At 35.8% G+C, this 21,003-nt stretch overlaps 1 protein-coding gene across 1 annotated transcript in view; it reads left to right on the forward strand.

Moving 5' to 3' along the window:
* LOC104455110 (beta-ureidopropionase-like) overlaps positions 1 to 18,127 on the forward strand; it is a 53,369-nt gene extending 35,242 nt beyond the window's left edge. Inside the window, exons 2-5 of the mRNA XM_039317521.1 lie at positions 15,622 to 15,729; positions 17,081 to 17,140; positions 17,530 to 17,769; positions 17,897 to 18,127. Of these exons, the coding sequence (XP_039173455.1) occupies positions 15,622 to 15,729; positions 17,081 to 17,140; positions 17,530 to 17,769; positions 17,897 to 18,127 (639 nt within the window). The remainder of the gene's footprint in view (positions 1 to 15,621; positions 15,730 to 17,080; positions 17,141 to 17,529; positions 17,770 to 17,896) is intronic.
* The last annotated feature ends 2,876 nt before the right edge of the window (positions 18,128 to 21,003 follow it).

The following is a 21,003-nucleotide window of genomic DNA, read 5'->3' on the forward strand; positions in this document are numbered from 1 at the left end:
TTATTTTAACTTTTGTATTATCTATGAACACTATAATACAGGTGATTCTGGTAAAAACCAATACAAAAGAGGGGTAAGAGGATTGGGTTTTCAAATAAAAGCAACTATGCTGATCTAATTGATGCACCTCTTTCGTGTACGGTGTTTTTAGATAAGGACTTAGTCATTGAAGAGGACTTATAATTATAAGAGTACATAAGCTCTGCAGCCTATGTTTAATATCCTGTGGCCCTAGGCATTAGAGAGCGACCTTAAGGAAAAAATTAAATGAAATTTCCCATGAAAATATAGAGCGGTACACATTTACTCCCAAAATTTCAACCTTCATGCAGAACGCCTTGAGTCGTTAACCTTGCGTCCTTTTTAACGTTTGCGAGTGCCCAACATGTGATTTGTCAATGGTAAGATTGTAATTCTTCTCTATTTTATTCAAATTACTCTTTTGCTTTACGATTGTTCTCTATCAAGGCATCTCTCTCTCTTTTTTTTTTCTTTTTTTTTTTATAAATTTTGGAACATTGTAATTTAATTTAAAGCATCCGGAGGGCGAAGGATGATTTGGCTCAAACAAATACAGACGAATTGCAACATCAGGGTTAAAAGATCACCTGTAAAGCACATGCAAATGATAAAATGCACGAAGGGTGGACATCCACAATAAAATCAAAGTTGAAGGAACACCAAAGTTCAGGAGTAAAAGTGTACCACCCTTAAAGTTCATGAAGAATTTGTGTAATTTCCCTTTAACTTTCAATTTTTTAAAGTATATGAATGTTTTATTGATGCATATCAGCATTACTGAAGAATTAGGAAAAATATAAGAGTGCTACGAATAAATAGTGAAGTAATGAAGAAAGAGAGGAGGGGACGGACAATAAATAACGAGAGGCTTGTTGAGAGAGGAGTTCTAATATTGCCAAACAGGCAAAATGGCCAAAGTAGCATTAAAGCTCTAAGATTACTCCGTGACAATACCTTGAATCGTAAGCTTGGATGTGGTCAATATAAAAGATAGACATAATGCTGTGTTTTGGGGAAAAGTGTCATAGGAGTTCAACATTTTGGTCGTGACTCAATTGAGTCCTAAATATATACTTTGGTGAGTTCTTGAAATACATGCAAATAAAGTTCTCATGTTGATGTTGATGACAAATTTGAACGCCAAACATCATATCATTCTATTTTTCATGAAATTAAGTTCGATTATGACCTAAGTCAGGGGATAATGTCCATAAGTTTGGTCCATAATTGAGTGCAAACTTGATGGTCACACTTTACTGAAAAATAACTCACAAATTCTATGTTAAGCAGTGAAAAATCATTGTCATTTTCCTACTTTGTTTACATAAAATTCGGAATCCATTTTTATTAATTGACTCCCATCATCAAGATTTTCACTCAATTCTAAACAACTTAATCTTGAAGTTAAATTTGTCCAAAATGAAACACGAAACTACCTTCTGTAAAATGAAAAAGGAAAATTGCTCATACGGACAAATCAACCGCTATTACTTTGTTGGTTATCAATATCGTAGAGGAACAACACAACCAACAGCAATGGATCGTATGCAAATGCCAAAATTGAGAAATGTCGTCCTTTTTTGTTCTCAAATACTTCTTATTGCATTTTCAACTGTCCTTCACGAATAAGACGACCAGAATAGAAAGGCCAAGATTGTTAGGACCACTGCTGCTTCCATGCGTGTCCCTGGATGCGCCAATTTTTCTTTATGTCAGTTGAGTGATTCTAACGTTGTTCACCCTTTTGAATCTAAGCGGAAGAATGTATATGGTTCCACTTTTTTATATGGGAAAAAGCCATAGAAAAACTTCAAACTTTGCTTAGAGTGAGACATTTACCATAAATTATTTTTTGTTACATAAAAAATCCCAAACATTACCTATTGTGACACATTTATTCCAATTTTTTTTTTTGTGATACCAAAAAACCCCAATCTTTTACTTGTGTGATTCATTTACCTCAAACTTTGAACTTTTTTTGTGGAATTAAATTTTTGGGGTAAATGTTCATATATATATAAATTTGGGGGTTTTTTGGTGTCATTGAGAAAAGTTTGAGATTTTTTATGTAAAAAAAAATAAGTTTGGGGTAAATATATCACACTGTGCAAGTTTGTGGTAAATCTGTCACATGGGTACAAGTTTTAAGTTTTTTGAGTCACAAAAAAAAAGTTTAGGATAAATGTGTCACAATGAGAAAAGTTTCAGATTTTTGGTGGCTTTTACCCTTTTTATACAAACGAATTTTTGGTTAATTTACAAAATTGTGCCCAGAAAATGTGTTGCAATTTCCTTGAGGAATTTCATCCATATTGTAACTTAAATAACTGTCTCTAAGTGATTCATCAATTGCTATTTCATTTTTGGACTAGCAATACAATGATACAATGTGTGATTTGATTAGTTTACTAAATGAACTTCATTCAAGGGAGGGAAGATTTGATCTAAATTTAGAATCCATGAGATACTAATGTGATTATATGACTGCTATTGGAGCATATCCAAAATTACATTTTGCCCATTCTCGAAATATATGGCTAGTTCTCATTAGACACTGGACATGCATATAATTTGAACTTCGTAATTGTAAATGCTATCATCGATGTTGATGGATCTGTGCATCAGGATTCAATTTCATCCTCGGAGTCCTTGATGATTATTGGCCTTCCCATTCTGAAATATTTATGGAGCGATGAATTTCATTTGAGGCCGAGCAATCTTCGATCTATCAAAATATCAGGGTACAAATCTCTCTTAAAGGTTATCAACTCTATGTTGCTGGTAAAACTACACAAGTTACAAACTTTAACTATAGAAGATTGCGATTCGGTAAAAGAAATTTTTGATCTTGACGGACCAAGCACCAGTGGAAATGTTGAGACTCTCTCTGAACTAACCACCTTCTCTTTAGCACGATTGCTGAGCTTGAGGCGCATATGGAATAGTACGATTCCATGATTTAAAGAAGTTAGAGGTGTCTAAATGTGACAACCTTTGTTTTATGTTTTTCTCATCTATGGGCAAATCTCTTGCAAAACTGAGAGTACTAAGTGTAAGGGATTGCGAGAAGATGGAGGCAATCATTATGGAGGAAGAAGGGTTGAGAGTGGAAACATAAAAAACTCTGGAATTCCCAATGTTAATCGATTTATAGTTGGCATATTTGGAAAGTTTGAAATGCTTCTCATATAAAGAGTGTAAGATTGATTTTTTGTTTTCATCATTGAAGATCTTTTTATAGATAGATTCATCTTTGTAATACAAATGGTGATGTTCTTTCCATCTAATGAAAAACCGATGACAGGTTCACGAGAAGCTTGCAATCAAGACTGCGTCATCTCATCCTTAAGTCTACTCTTCAATCGAGAGGTACGTGATTAACGTCTTGAAAAAATATTAAATGTACTGGAAGCATAGCATATCCAAAATAAAAACTAAGTAAATTACTTATAAAGTGTACTTTGGTTAAAAAAATTTAAAAGAAAATGAGTAGCATAAAAGCATAAGAGTTGAGATTTGCCGATATGTGTGAGTTGCAATTTCTTACTTTTGATTTATCTGAAATTAGTTTCCATAAATATGGTTGAACATCTCTTGTGGTACCTACACAAAGCATAAACAGGTAATATAACTGCTGAATAGCATCTCTAGAAGCTTTCCAATTTTCATGTGAAACTTAAAACTCTCAGCAACCTCACATCCACGGCTTAGACAATGCACGCATGTGCATTGGAAGCAATTGAAAAGACAATTGAGTGGAAAGTGAGCAGGAGAGTTCAAGAGGCTGGAGATGAAGGGCCTTTGAGATGCTCATTTGACTTCATTTGCACTTACAAGATCTATCTCTCTCTCTCTTCACGCCTCTTGCTCTCAGATAAGTCATACCTCAAAGCCCCAATTCTTTCTGAATTGCACCAGCAAAAGGAGTCTAAGGCCTCTCCATCGCCAAACCGGGCAACATCTCTATGATTCGGGGTTTCAAAAATCAACTCTATTAGTTTTTTATATTAATTGCTTGACCATTTTATGAAACTCTTGTTAAATGAATAAAAAATATTTCGCAGGTCTGCCACTTTTTTTTTTTTTGGTCAGAAAATACATTTCATTTAACACACGAAAGGATTACAATGAGCGGCTAACGCATCAGCTATTAACAGATCTAACAAAATGGGAGAGGTTGGGATGGGCCAAATCTCCGAGAGGGCCTCGTTGGAATGGCTTTTGGCGGCCCAGTCCGCCACTGCATTTGCTTCCCTTCTACAGTGTCGAACCCTAACGTCTGAAAATGCACGAAGGAGATGGATGGCTTCGTTGAAGATCGCCCGAACCTCCCATGGCGGCTGCGCAGCATTGTTGACAGATTCAACCAATATTGAGCTATCTGATTCAATGATCAGTGGATCGCGGTGTCTGCCAAGACGATTCAAATGGCGCAGAGTGAGAAAAAGTGCCATGAACTCCGATTGTAGAGCCGACGAAGCGAGAAAAGTTGTGGTAAGTCCATCTATCATTTTGCCATTGTGACCTCTGAGAATACTTGCCATAGATCCAGTGAGGATATGTGACCGAAAAGCCCCATCGATATTTACCTTAAAAATGCCCTGATCTGGAGGACGCCATAACTCGTCTGTGCTGACTTGTTGTTGTCCGATTGCTGTAGGGCTCGCAGGTCTGCCACTTGAGTCCAAGTTCTTTGACTTCTCGAATGGACGGTGGAAGTTAAACTTGTCCAAAATGAAATCCGAAACTACTTTTACCAAAATGAAAAAGGAAAATTCCCCAATATGGACAAAAATCATTTTGAGGTTGTCAAAGATCTGGAGTCCTCAAATTACTATTTTGCCCGCTGTCAAAGATATATGGTTAATTTTCAATAGACATTGGCTATGCATATTATTTAAAAATTAATGGGCCAAAATTTGAGGTCAATAGTATTGTTGGGTTTGCTTTGTTATATAGAGAGATAAGAACTGCTCCACTCGCCAACCCATTTCTGAAGGATCAGATGGATCTTTTTTACTCCTTTCTTATTTTATTCTTTTTATTTTCCTTATGTGCCACTTAATAATATCCCTATCCCCTTGACACTCATCTATATTTATATCTTGGAACTTCATGAATTAATAATTTAACTACATCACCAATTTTGTGAGTGAGTTCCGCAGGTAACGTTTCCTAGCCTAGAGATATTAGAAATCTTTGCAATGGGTAACATTGAGACGATATGGGACAATTAAGTATATTTTCCCCATCTGAAGATTCTCGATGTCTCATTTTGTGATGGTTTATCAAATGTTGTCACACCAACAATAGCTTGAAATTTGGTGAAACTCACAAAATTAACAATAACTTGTTGTAAGGGCCATGTGCGGACAAAAATTCTAGATATAAATGTACGTAATATCAATCATCAATACTTTGTTCAAATTTAATCGGGACTTATGTTTCATACCAAAACAAAGACGAACAGAATAATTACCTCCCCACAACAGTCCATGATCACATCCATGGATTTTTAATGCAAATAATTCAGACATAAATGGGTATGTACGGATTCAAAATCATCTAATTATAAGTAAATTTCTGGTAACCAGTAGAATTCCCATGCTTTGTACGGATTTATGTAGACAATCTTTTAATATTTAGTATGAAGATTAAAAATTTTCTAATTCTCAATAACTATAACTTGTACATCTCCATATCTTTTTAGAAGTATCAGTTTTGTGTCAGCTCATAAAATCACATCATCCGCAGTACTTTATATTTTCTCGCCTAGAAGGAAACTTGCCTCGTTCTATTGAAATGTAACCTGCAAATGCACTTCCAAATATCTTTTTTTCAAGCTATGAGAGATTGTAGTGAAGTGTCAACACCCATTTTTGGCTAGAAGTAAACTCAAAACGAAGGGCAGACAATTGGAGAGAGAGGGGCCTTTGTGTGCGCTGAAGTATAAAGGTCCATTTATTTGTGATCAGCAAACCTGAAAGTTCAAAATTTAGAGGAGAGGGCGTTTTCTATTGATTATAAATTATAACAAAACACCATTTTAAGATTTAATTATTATTTTATTGATTTGATAGAATTTAGGAAAGTTTGCCGTCGAAGTAGAATAATAAGGAATGTACATGCGCACACCATCGTCTCATTTTTTTTTAAGGATAAAAATTAATTTTTAATTCATTTTGATGGAATTCAGTGAACACAAGCTAACATTTTACCAAATTTTGATTTACATAACTTCCTAAAAAGGCAATTAACACGTACAACTGATCAGGCCACTCTTTTCCCCTCTTATTTTTTGCCTTTTTTTGTTGCGGATTCTTTACAGGTTTCAATTATTGCTTTCCTTTCCGATGGAAGAAATGCTTGTGTTCTTCCTTATTTTAATGTTTCTGCCCAATATCTTTATTGCTATTTGTGAGTTGAATGATTCATCATAACAAGTGTTCACACAATAATTTAATCCATAATCATAAGAGTTATCACTAATTATATGTTTACTTCTAATGTCATTTATTTGCCATACATGAGCTGTCCTGTAATAATGGTATCCCCAAGTTATTCGAATAATTCAACCCTAATACTCAGTTTAGAATACTGATAGATTTATGAAAGTATGATAATAGTCATCTGACTTTTTTGGACGTGAGAAGTTGTAATAGAGTTAATTTAATTTATTATGTCAAGAAAGATGATTAATGCCCTCCTTGTTAACCTTTTTTGTAGGTCCATATCTCTGCTAACCAGATTTTTGTTTTTCAAGGAAAAATTTACAATGCAAAGTTATTTTCTGAAGGAAAGACTGGAGAACGATGCTTTATCTTTTTATGAGTTTTGGATTTTTTTTTTTTTTTGGTGATTCTATCAAATACTCAAGGAAATTAGAAACGACATTAGTGTGGAGTTTTTATTACTTTTGATTTCATTGTCGTTTCTCCTTTGGTGCAACTTAATAATTTGTTAGCAGAGGAACACGAAACTCTGTTCCTTCATTGTGGAGGGCTGTGCTTGCATGACGGTTTCGTTACCACCAAAGAAAATTAGCATGCACCATGATTTTTACAATTTATTTATTTGGAGCGACTATATGGAAGGATCAATGGAGCATGCTATAATTGATATCATCATCTCAAGTTCTTAGTGATTATTTAGTGTATAATATTGACTCTTTTTAACCTTTGAGGTGTGATTTTATCTCACACTTTTGATAATTATGTAAGCAAATTCTGCAGGTTGTGTTTCCTAGCTTGGAGACATTAAATATCACCGGCATGAATAACATTGAGATGATGTGGGACAATCAAGTATATTTTCAACAACTAAAGACTCTAGATGTGTCACATTGTCATCAGTTAACAAATGTGTTCACACCGACAACAGCAAGACAATTGGTGGCACTCACAATATTGAGGATAAGTAATTGTAAAATGTTGAAAGAAGTCTTTAGTAATGACGGAGGTAAGGAAGGGCATGCAGTGGTTTTCAACCAATTGAAGTCTATGGAGCTTGACAGGTTGATAGGGTTGAGATGTTTCGGCTCAAGTGGATACACTTTGATGTTCCCTCTCTTGGAAGATGTCATTGTGACTAGATGTCTCAACATGAAGTTCTTCTCTAAGGGATCAATAGAGGTGCCAAAGCTAGAGAAAGTACAAGTATCAACAGAAGCATGTTCTTGGAAGGGAAACCTCAACATGACCATCCAAAAAATGTATGGAGAAATGGTATGCATCAATTATTAAATTTTGTGCAATTGGATGATTTTTAATTGTTAAAAGAGTAATTTTTTTGTTAACTAGAAGTTTACGTTTAATTATGCATTTGTAATAGGCTATAATTGATGGAGGAGGGGTTATAAGGCTATCCGAGTCTCTTGAGCTGATTGGAAAAGGGCCTATAATTGCTAGAGGAGGGGTTATAAGGCTATCCTAGTCTCCCGAGCTGATTGGAAAATGGCACGACAAACTTATTCCCCTTGAACCATTTTTGAAATTACAGTCATTGGTGGTGGATAGATGTCCATCATTCATTAATGCTATTCCATCGACATTGATGCTTGCTTTACATAATATGAGAATCTTGCAAGTGTGTGATTGCGAGTCGCTAGAAGAACTATTTGATCTTGAAGGGCTAGGGGGTGTGGAGAGCACTCAAGTGCTACCTCAGTTATGGTATCTAGGTTTGGTTGATCTACCAAAGTTGAGGCAACTATGGAACAAAAATCTTCAAGGAAGGCTGCGCTTCAGTTCTCTAAGTCGTCTGACCCTTTATAAATGCAGCAACTTGAGACATGCATTTGCTCCATCAATGATTAAGTGCTTTGCCACTCTTGAATATATGGAAATAAATGAGTGTTGTCACATAGGAGTGATCATAGAGTAAGAAGGGCATGGTAGTAGAATGGAGAAGATTACATTCCCGAATCTTTGGGAAATGGAGCTGGACTACTTGCCCAAATTGACTAGTTTCCTTTTAGGGAAGAATCACACTCTAGAATGCCCTTACTTAAAATGGCTAATGATTACCCATTGCCCCAGCATGAGAAGTTTCAGTGGACAATCATTGGTGGAGATTGACCATGGTACTCCTTCACTTTTCACATCACTGGTGAGTCTTTTATTAAGGTTAATCGTTTTGTCAAATTGAAGCTGCACATATTTAAAATCAACGAATCATGAAGCAAACATTAAAGTAAATGACATCGTCAGATTTGGTAAAGTAAATTAAAATTAGTTTTTCTTGATAAAGATACTTATTAAGGAGAAAAAACTACAAATTAATTACATTTCACTGAGCTTGATACCAAAAATGTAACAATTGCTATGTGCAATAGCTATTTCATCTTTGTGTCCAGAAGACGTATTGCAATTTCCTTGAAGAATTTCATCCATATTGTAACTCAAATAACTGTGTCTAACTGTATCACAATTGCTACTTATACTAGCTATGTCATTTTTGGACCAGCAAAAAAGGCACACATATATGTGTGTGCAAAAATGAAGAAAAATAAAATTAAATACAGAATACAAACTATTAAGTGTGAGTTGATTATTTTAGGAAACGCCATTATTACTAGCTATTAAAACTGACGTGAATATAAGATTGGTATGTGAGCATATCCAAAATTACCATTTCGCCCATTGTCAAATATATATGTTTAGTTTTCATTAGACGCTGGCCATGCATAATATTTGAGTTTTTGGGCCAAAATTTGACGTTGATAGTTTTTTGGGTTTTGCTTTGTTAGATAGAGAGATAATTAATCATTCACTTACTAACCCCATTTCTGACCTTAATATTTCTACTGACCAGATTTTTTATTTTTTTTAAGGAAAATTCTTCTGATGGAATAAAACTAGCTCACTAATCAAATTAAGCTTAGCAATGCAAAGTTAATTTCCCAAGGAAAGACTAGAGAAAAGTTCCTTTATCTTTTTCAGTGGGGAGATTTTTACTACTCCTTTTGATTTTCTTTTTTATTTTCCTTTTGTACAAGTTAATAAGTAATTCTGCTTTTTTTTTTTTTTTTTGGATCTGTAATAAGTAATTCTATAGTAAAGGATCGCGCGAGTCTCTTCTGTCATTGTAAATCAGCAGGCAGCACGATTTTACAACTTGTTATTTGTCTTGAGCAATCAAATGGAAAAAAGAATATTATTTGATTATTTAAGGCATAAAATTGACGTTTCTTTTAACCTTCGAGGTGTGATTTAATCAAATAGTGAATGCCTCAAATCTTCAATAATCTAGACAAGTGAAGTGAAAGGTCATTTGATTCATTGGAAATGTTTACCTAATAAATTCAATATAAACTAATTTTATAAGTTTTTGAACATAAGCCAAACCAACTAGGGGCGAGCACAGGTTGGTCACTCGTCATCACCTTAACTTTTGCCTTTAAGTATCAAACAACCATGAGTATGTTATAATAATCAATAAAATATAAACAAATCTCACAAGTCAATGTGGGATCTCACCCTTTGCTTTATTTTGTTTCTTTCACTTTGTCTCATCCTGACAAGTGTTCCACATCGATTCTAGTTAGACAACAAAAAGGTGGACAGCTGTGTTTCGTCCTGGTTCTCAAGAACTAGTGTCTGGTTCTCGGCTTCAAACTTTTGGAATCGAGAGCCAAAGGGACAACTCCCAATTCCAGGCCAAGGATTGGCCCACCTAGGAATTGATTACCCTTAAAATCAACATGCCCCGTTTACTTGTTTGCTGATGCAGAAGTTATTATGGTGCCATTTTCTTTCTCTTGGATTACCTATCTCGCAGAAGTTATTATGGCACTCTTCTACATTTACTTCTTGGAAGTTCATGAATTTGTAGTTTAACATAACTACCAATTTTATGAACGAACACCACAGATTGCGTTTCCTAGCTTGGAGACATTACATATCACAGGCTTGAATAACATCGAGATGATATGGGATACTCAAGTTGTTGCAAATTCTTTCCCCAATCTAAAAGTGCTTTGTATTCAAGAATGCGGTAAGCTAAAGTGTATATGGAATAAGGAACTCCATCGTGAAGTTATATTCCAATGTCTACATTATGTTAGTATTTTTAGATGCCAGAGCCTCATCTCTCTATGTCCAGCCTCAATAGCCAGAAATTTAATCCACCTTGACAAGTTGCATATCGATGGATGTGGCACTATGGAACTCATTGAGAATGAAGAAGGACTGGTTCCCACATTTAGCCAGAGATTTAAACAGCCTCTCTTCTTGATGGAAAAGGTATGACCCAGGATTATTTCTTTTGCTTTGAATGCTAATATTTGAAGTGATGATTGAGGTCAAGACCAATCATCTCATACAAGTAGCTCTATATAGGAAGACATAAACTGTACAACTCACCTTGAATCCACATGAATATCACAATGTTGAACATCATATGTTCTTCAAGTAGTGACAAAACGTTCTTGCCAATGTCTAACGTGATGCATACTCATTGATCCCCCTCAATAAAAGGTTTTGGTTAATTCCGATTGTTTAGCTCTCTTAAGTACCACAAAGATTAAAAGCATGTGGCATGTAGGGTGATCTTACTATGGCACTAGTGTATTTCTATTTTGACCTTAATAAAGATCACTAATGTTATGCCAAAAAGGGAAAAGATGAGACATTTTCGTTGACATTTGATACATGATACAGAGTGCGATTTGATAATTTTAGGAAATGGACTAAATTGAAAAGAGGGAAAGATTTAATTTTAACTTTAGAATCTTTGAGAGACTAATGTGATTAGATGATTGCTCTAATAGCATATCCGAAAAAACATTTTTCCCATTGTCAAATACATATATGGCTAGTTCTCAATGGCCATGCATATAATTTGAACTTTTTGGGCCAAAATTTGATGTTAAAAGTATTGTTGGGTTTGCTTTATTATGTAGAGAGAGATAAGTAATGCTTCATTTGCTTAACTCATTTCTTGTCTCAGTATCTCTACTTACGAAAGCTTTTTTTTTTTAATTTTTTTTTTAAAGTAAAAAATCTGCAATGCGAAGTCATTTTCTGAAGGAAAGACTGGAGAACGATTCCTTATTTTAATAGTTTTAATAAACTTTTTGAAATTTTATCAAATACTCAAGGAAATTAGAAACGACATTAGTATGGATATATTTTATACTCCTTTTGATTTCGTTCTCATTTCTCCTCTGGTGCAACTTAATAATTTGTAAGCAAAGGAACGGACGACTCTGTTCCTTCATTGTAGAGGGCATTATTTGCGCAACAGTTTAGTTACCACCGATGAAAATTAGCATGTACCACGATTTTATAACTTATTTATCTTGAGCGACCACATGGAGAAATGAATTGCATCATGTCATAATTAATATTGTCATCTCTAGTGCTAAGTGATTACTTAGGGTATAAAATGGACTTTTTTGTAAAATTCGAGGTGTAATTTTATCCAAAATTGAATTCCTCAAATATTTGAAAAATCTAATTAAGTGAAATGAAAGGCCATCTGACTCATTGAAAATGTTTACGTTGTTCTTTTAATATAAAAAAATTTAATAAGTTTTTGAACATGACCCAAACCAACATGCTGTATTTTACTTGCTTGAAGACCCTGGGATTATCATGGCCCCGTCTTTCTTTTTTTGATAACCTTCCTCACTCAGCAGAGACCCACAGCAATAACTAGAGTAAGACGAGCTCCATACTACACCCCCTCCCCTCGCCCTCATCCTCCCCCTATATTTATGCATTCGTAATTTAACTGTACAAAATCAACAATTCCATGAAAATATTGCAGGATGGATTTCCTAGCTTGGAGACATTACATATCACTCACATGGACAACACCGAGATGATATGGGACAATTTTCAACATCTAAAGACTCTAGTTGTGTCCCTTTGTAATGGCTTACCATATATGTTCAAGCCAACAATAACTGAAATTTTGGTTGAATTGGCAGAATTGAGGATTTGTGAAATATTGACAGAAGTCATTAGCGATGAGGGAGGTAAGAAGGAGCATGAAGGGGCTTCCAGTGAATGGAAGAATATGGAGCTTGATTGGTTGAAAAGGTTGGAATGTTTCACACAGAAAGAAGAGCAGGGAAGCGCTATGGAGACAATTAGATTCCCAAATCTTCTTCGGATAGAGCTGGAATGTTTGCCCTAGTTGAAAAGTTTTCTCTCGGGGAACAATCATACGCTGGAATGGCCCAAATTAGAAGAGATAACCATCGCCAACTGCCCCAAGATGACAAGGATTCAAATGCTTTTTCCAGGACCTCCATCTTTTATCTCCCGTCTTTGTACAAATTGATAAAATATCTGATAATTGTCCATTACCTCAAGTTGAGAAGTCTGACTTGGCAATTTTTTATGGAGATGGACCCAAACACCTCTTCACTTTTCACTTCTCAGGTCAGTCTTTTTTCAAATTAATCATCTTGTCACAAAATTACAAATATCATGAATCCAACGCCAAAGTATATGAAACTGTAAGTTTCGGCCACTTAACACTGAGTAGAGTAAACTAAAAGTAGTTTCTCTTGATAAAGATACATATCAAGTAGAAAAAAATACAAAATAATAGTCTTTCACTTAGCACACTGAGCTCTAAACAAAAAATATACCACACAATAGTCCACTTAAAGCGTATTTGGTAACCATTCTATCTCGGGGAACAATTTTTTATGAGAAATGATTTTTTTCTGATTCTATTCTCAGGAACAATTTCTAAGCAAAAGAATGTATTTAATAACTTCCATAAATTTCTATTCCCGGAATAGAAATACATTACCGTCAATTGGCTAGGCGAGGTCCGGCGAACTTGCTGAAGCCTCACCATGCCGGGCGAGGCCTAGCAAGCTCGCCAAGGGCTAGCTTGGCCACCGACGAGGCTTGGTGTCGGCCTCACCTAGGCAACGCGAGGTTGACCTTGCATTTTGCCTGGCGAGGCCCAGCCTCACGTTGGCTGGGGAGGCCGAGTTTCATCGTGGCTCAGCGTCTCCAAGGGCTGGCGCGCTTCGGCGAGGTCGCCAATCCTCGTCTGGCCAGTTGTTGACACCAGCCATGGCCAAGGCTGGTGACTGGCCAAAAGGAAAAAGAAGAAGAAGAAGAAGAAGAAAAGAAAGAGAAGAAGAAAGAGAAGAAAAAAGAAAGAGAAAAAAATAGATTCTAGAAATTGTTCACGAGAACAAGAAGTGACTTTTTCTACTTTTTGTTTCTGTTCTAAAGAGATTTTTTGTTTCCGAGAACAAAATTTTACCAAACAAGTTTCTATTATTTTTTGTTCCCTAGAACAAAAAGAACAAAAATAGTCGTTCCGAGGAACAGAAACAAATTTTAACAAACAGGCCCTTAGCATTCATTGCACGCTCTTATCCCAAGACTCGATCTTCTGTATCTCCAATCTGCACAATCCTACAACCATTGTTGGTCAATTAGCCTCAATGCCGAGTTACATATCACCGACTAAACAAGTAATCCACTACCTATTTTAAGGATCTGAATTTCTAATATCTAGTTACGTTCCCTTGCTTTGCAGAGATTAACCTTTTAAGTTACGTTTGGTCATCCAGATTTTTAATCATGATAGAATTTGGATAGGATAATATATGAAATCTTGTGATTTTTTATATCCAATCCATTGTTTGGTGAATCGTAATATCAAAGTCGGATATATTTACATCATATCATATAATTTTTTTTTTTTATATAAATGGTATATCATTATAAATGAACCTAAATGTTGATAAACGAAGATGGTGAAAATCTTTCGTAACATTATTTATTTTTCTTCTTTTTATATTATTTTCTTTATTATTTCTTTTTCCCCTTTCATCATTCTTTAATAAAATTTTATCAAATAGTAAACCATACTAACATACCTAAAATACAAAAATACCTAAAATATATAATAAATATAAGTATTTAATTTATATATTGAATGTTTATTATAAGATAGAATTAAAGTTGAATATATAAATTAAAATAAGATTAATTTAAAATAAATTTTCTCTTTTTTTCATTTTTAATTTCTTAAATTAGAATTCAAATATTATTTATATTGAAATATAATTTCAATGTTGTTAATTTAATAAGTTTGTTATTCGAAAAATAGTTTTCCCATTATGGACATTAGAAATCATATCCACCTTTATTCCACCTCCCCCATATGATTATTTTATTTTGTCTATATCCCATTTATATTCGACTATATCATATTCTGAACGAGCACCAAACGTAGGATATAAAATCATATCCTATCCTGAATTTTATCTCGACTGCCAAACGCAGCTTTAGTATTCAATACGAGGATTAAAAATTTTCTAATCCTCAGTAAGTGTAACTGTCATTTGTACATCCCCATATCTTTTTAGAATTGTTTCCTTTTTGTCAGCTCGTAAAAAAATACGTGTTGTTCTCTTGTTTTTTGGTCGAATTCTCTGGAATTGATTAGCAAGGTTTTCAAAAAATGTTATAATAATAACCATACAAATACATTTGCTTTTTAGAACGTGAACTGTACAATACTAAACGTAGAATAGCATCTGACAATGGCAAAAACCATGTCTTTATTGCCACTTCATAATTTTATGAGTAGAAGGAAACGTGCCCTGATTCTATTGAACATGGAGGATCTTCCTGGGATATCACAAGGAACACCTCCAAAGACTGTAAAAAAGGTTAAGGGAAAACAGAATAGAATACCGAGGGTAAGAAATTCTGATGTGTTTAAATATGACCTGTAAATGCACTTCAAAATATGTTTATTCTGGCTATAAGAAATTGTAATTAAGTGTCAACAACAAGTTTTGGCAAAAAGAAGAAAAAAAGGTGCCAGCACCAACTAAAACTTCATAATTGTAAACCTAGCTCTCAAATATCTTATTCACTTGGCACAACTCAGGAGAGGTTGCCCCCAAAGTAGAATAGAAAGGAATATACGGTACGCACCATCGTCTAATCTTTTTAAGAATAAGAATCAATCATCAAATATTTTTTGAATTAATTTAGTGGACACCTGTTCACAATGACAAACTGAACAAGCGGACTCAGAGAGACGATCATCGGACCTTTCAGACCAAAATCTTAATCTGTTGTTGGACCATTATGATATTGATTTCAGGAAGTCAGTCGTTTACTTATAGGACTGAATTGTGGAAGGACTCTTGAATCCGTTCCTCTGGCAGGGTCTGCAAAAGCTCTATCATCTGAATGTAATGTTGACAAACAGGTAAACGGTAAACCCATGTTTGCCTTTTCTGTGCTGCTTATTGGACGTGGAAAACTAGATGCTGCTCGTAAGAGTCGTGGTCACTCTAGGCTGCACTGTTTCATGTGCTCCATTACCATCTTGTAGGAGTTTGGTAAGGACTTACTAAAAAAATCTGTGTAAAAACCATATTCTAGATAGTACGAATCTTGTCTTCTTAGAACACTATTGCCTGGAGCATATGGAGAATCTGAGTGTGTGCATTGGGGGTTTTATATGTACAGGGAGGGAGGAGAGTGAGCTGAATAATCAAGTACTTGCTTATTAGGGGTGAGACATCGCCGAACACCCTGAACTCCAATGAAATACTTTTAGCTTGCATGGTAAAAGAAGTTGGAAAGAAATAAGTCGTCGTCTGAAAAATGAAAGTATCTAGGGCGTTTCGAGTGCTTTGTCCCTTTGGCAACCATGGAAGACAAAGTTGCTTAACTCCACAGACAAACAATCTTATGATTGCCCCAGTTGAAAGTCATTACGATAGCCTATGAAGCAGGTTCCTTCAGCATTGCTGGGTCTGCAAATGGGAGTTCAGGCCATACAATGTTTGGCAGTTTTCTGAGGAACATGAGAAAAGAACTTTCAATGTGTGCTTCTTGTTCTTTTTGCCTAGTGGCATAGGGAGTTCCTATTTATAACTCATCGGTCTTTCATGTTACTGATAGATAAAAGAGTAGGAACCAAACAAAATCATGCCAACGGGTCATATTTATGGTCCTAACGGAGGAAATATGTCTTAAAGCAAAGAATGGCAAACGTCTGTTCCGGATGTCCTTTGGCAATATTGAGCACTAGTCACTGGGGAGGTCTTGAAGAGCATAGTCCAGGAAACGAGCTCTTCTGAAATCTGTTTAAGCATGGACACTTGGTTCTGAGTTCTTCCATGAGATGGAAGTTGTGAGAAAATCTGATTAACGTGGTGGTGGAATTCTGTGGACTTGGTAAAACAATGGAATAGCAAAATGTGTAAAGTTTGAGGTAGTCAAATTATTCTGGTTGATTAAACTTACTATCATGGAAGCTAGGAAGTACTCTTACATATCCCCTGCAGTGGCGATATGGTAGTTGCTAACTTTCACTGAAAACAATTACCTCACTTCCTGCATTTCTTGGCAGGATCCTTTATTTTTATTCATTCTAACAATTTTCGTGGAATATTTTTGATCAATTTATTCTAATTGTCATTCAGGAATTTTGCTTTACGGCAGACGGGAGTTATTAAGAGAACTGCGAGTTGTCAGAGTTGGACTTATTCAAAACTCAAGTTCTTCCCGGAACTGCTCCCTTTCTAGATCTGAAGAGGGCTCTATATCAGGAAGTAAAACCAATGAAAGATTCTGCAAGTGCTTCAGAAGTGAACATCTTATTCTTGCAGGTTAGCCACCCCATGCAGCTTGAGCTATACATTTTTGGGTTTCACCTTTTGGACTCGAAGGACTGAAGTTCAGCTACTGTATTAAATAATCTTAATCTAGGAAGCATGGATGATGCCATTTGCCTTTTATACAAAAGAGAAGAGGTGGTGTGAATTTGCAGAGCCTACTGATGGGGAATCAACAAGGTTTCTTCAGGATCTAGTGAAAAAATGAAACGTGTTGATTGTCGGTCCTATCCTTGAGAAGGATATAAACCACGGGAGACTATCTGGAATACTGCTGAAGTTATAGGCAATAATTGGAATATTATAGGCAAGCATAGAAAGTTGAGTGTAAATGTTGCTGGCCTGTCTTTGATGTATCCCGTTTGAATTGTCATGTTGAAAAGCTTGATAATGGCATTTGGCAGAACCACATCCCCAGGGTTGGAGATTTCAATGAAAATTCCTACTTTATGAAGGAAATACTGGGCGTCCTCTGTTTGAGACTGCTTAGGAAAGATCGCTGTCAGTATTTGTTATGGGAGGCACCATCCGTGGAGTTAGCATTTGGCTCGAAGGGTGCTGAGATTGTGTTCAACCCTAATGCGACCGTTGGTGAACTTAGCAAACTGATGTGGCTAATTGAGGTACATACAAATCCCTACTTATGCTTGATTTATGAACTTGTGCTATGAACTTATATTGGTCGCTGTGCTTCTCGCTGGATTATCGCCCCAGTTAACTTGATTGTGTTCATGCAAATTCAATTTACAGGTCCACAATGCTGCCATTGCCAACGGTTATTTTGTTGGATCAATTAATCGGGTAGGAACAGGATCATTTCCCAATCCGTTTGCATCGGGTGATGGGAAGCCACAGCACACGGATTTTGGGCACTTCTATGGATCCAGTCACTTTTTGGCTCCAGATGCTTCGTGCACGCCATCACTATCCCCTTCACAGAGATGGATTGCTGGTCTCAGACATGGATCTCAACTTCTGTAGGCAGCTGCAAGACACGGGGGGGGTTCAGAATGACAGCTCGGTACGAGCTCTGGAGTCAGCCGAGATTACTCCCTCATCAATTGGCCAAAATCTTCCCCTCATTTCGTTTAGACCGAGTACATACCTGCGGCTTCTCTTTTATTTTCTTTCCTTTTCGTTTTCTTCCTATGTCAGCCGACCTCTTGCATTTCTTTCTCGCTTTTGTTCGTTTTCCTCGTAAAATTAATCCTCATGTGGCAGATGTTCATGCCATTTTCGGCCAACGCGAGAGGGAGAGAGGGGAAGGCGCCGAAACTGGTTTTTGCCAAGGATCCGGCTTAGAGTTTGTTCGGCACAAAGAATCGCGAGTCAGGTCGCATATTGGGCCATTTCGGATAAAATTCATAACGTGGACTATATTTTATTCAATGCGAGTATGCTATTCCTAAATAAAAATGTCTTTAATATCTAAATGCAGAGAAATGCAGTAAGAAATGTGAATATACTAGCATGCAAAGCTGATATTCTGATTATGGGTCCAATTCTGTCTCGTTTAATGAATGAGTCTTCAAGCGAAAGTTTAGGGCTGCATGACAACCAGTAATTTTTGTTCCAGAAACAATTTTTTTATTCAAGACTTGTTTTTAGAATAGAAATTTGTTTGTCTATTTCTGAAATTGATTTTTGTTCCAGAAATAGGTTTGGAATAGAAATCAGAAGTAAAAACTTTATACTTCTCTATTTTTCTATTTTTGGAATAGAAGTGAGAAATAAAAATTATTCTTATCGTGTCCTCCATCCGTCGCTACCAACCACTGTCCGCTGGTAGCCGGCTGCCACACGTCGCCAGTCACTGGTTGCCGGCCGCCATTGCCGCTAACGCTAGCCACCGGACGCCAGTCGCCGGTCGCCGCCGCCGGCCGCCGTTGCCACCACCGCCCGTCCCCGGCCACCATTTGTCGCTGCCGATCGCCGGTCCATCGCCATCCACTGCCGTCTAGAAGGAAGAAATTTTTTGTCGTTATCAAATGAATTTCTATTTTTGAAGTAGAAATTTTATATCATTATTAAACGGTTATTTTGCTTAGAAACTCATCTAGAAATAGAAATAGAAAAAGAAAAATATATTTCTCTTTCATAAATCAATTTCCGGCTAGAATGGTTGTCATTCGTGTCCTTAGACGTTAATATTGTGCTTTGACAAGTGGACGTGGCTGTTGAAAGCCACATTACAATTGTATATGCTTTATAGGGTAAACTAATATCCTAATGATTGGAATAACGGGAGCAGCATTTTTGTTTTTGTTTTTTTTGGGATCGACGATAGGTTTATTACCTGTTACCCTTAGATTGGCCCAGGCTCAAGCCCGCGTCAAGCCCACCAGTGATCAGGTCTATCACACGATAATTGTTTCATTGAGGGATTGCTACGATCAATCAAATTCAATGAGCTAAAGAAAGAGAACTCACCGTACCCCTCCAAATGATAGCAGGGATCAATGTCAAACTTGATAAGAACATTGGGGAGATAAGAGACGAGTGATGGAATTAGATGCGGCCATGAGAATGGGAAACAAACAATTCGATTTTGGAGGAAGGAGCATAGAGAGAGGTTTTGCATGTTCATGTGCCATTACCATCCAAAAGTTTAGAAGAATACACCTAAGAAGTACCTAACTTCATGCTTGGTGAAAAGATTGTTATCATTTATTGAACAAGTGACGCATTAAATGAAAAAATGAATTTGTACAACCAAAGGACTTTTCTAGAAATATGACTTGAAATTTATTAATCTAATTTTATATGACATGCACATGATATTTTTTACACTTTTATTAAAATTCCAAATTAATAAATAATGGAAAATAAACTATCTAAAATAAGATACTATTTAAGTAAACCTAGGGAATAGTTTAGATTAAATTCTATTTTATTCGAAAAATTATCTTAATTAGATAGACACTATCCAATAAGCAATTTAATCTATAAAAATGAACAAAACTATATGCAATGCATCTTTTTCTTATATATGTTTTTGGATAAGGAAAACAAATCAAATGAGATAAGCATAAAATCAAAAGAGATAATTCAAAATAGCAATCGATATCCACCCAGCTCAAATAACTTCATCTTATGCCTCAAAGATCAAGTTATTCAATTCACAATCTTATCTCAAATCTTAGATATCAAATTATTGAGTTTTTATTTATTTATTTTGTCAAACGAATTATAGATTATGTGCACATTGCAAATTAGAAAATAATCCTAATTGGATATTTGGATGTGCCTATCAATTTCAAATATTCAAAGTTAGATAACAGTCATTTAAAATAGGCAAATGAATCTTGAATATCAAATCGGATAAGGATTATTATCTATTTCGAAGATTTGTTTCCAAATTTGAACCGGGATCTCAAATTAAGGACTGTGGATTTGCAGTGGTAGGCACGATGCTGGGTCACGCTGTTGAGTGGCATCTTGATTGCGGTGGGACTTCGGCCAGGGTGGTTATTGCGGTGCGGCAAGCTCGATAGAGTCACAGCCAGGGATAGTGGATGATTAGACACAACAACTTTTTTTTTCGATCATTACTCATCAAATTTATTTCAATGTGCCACGGTAGAGCCCCTTGTCCTGGTTTCTAATGATTTAGTAATCTAGTGCTAACGTAGTGGTGATGTGGCTCTGCGTTCATTAAAAAAAAAAAGAGTGAAAAATTACATAATAAAAATGAAAAGCTGAAAAAATGGTTGAAAAAAAGGAAAAATTAAATATAAAAATCCAATAAACCAAAAATGAGAGACAGGCACCGTGGAGGGGTGGGTGAATTTCTGAAGATCGCAGCCGTCCCCAAACCTTCAAGCCACGTGGCCGGCTACCCTCCCTCTCTTCCCTAG

The sequence above is a fragment of the Eucalyptus grandis genome, chromosome 7 (genome assembly GCF_016545825.1).
Source record: "Eucalyptus grandis isolate ANBG69807.140 chromosome 7, ASM1654582v1, whole genome shotgun sequence".
In the NCBI taxonomy this organism is placed as follows: Eukaryota; Viridiplantae; Streptophyta; class Magnoliopsida; order Myrtales; family Myrtaceae; genus Eucalyptus; species Eucalyptus grandis.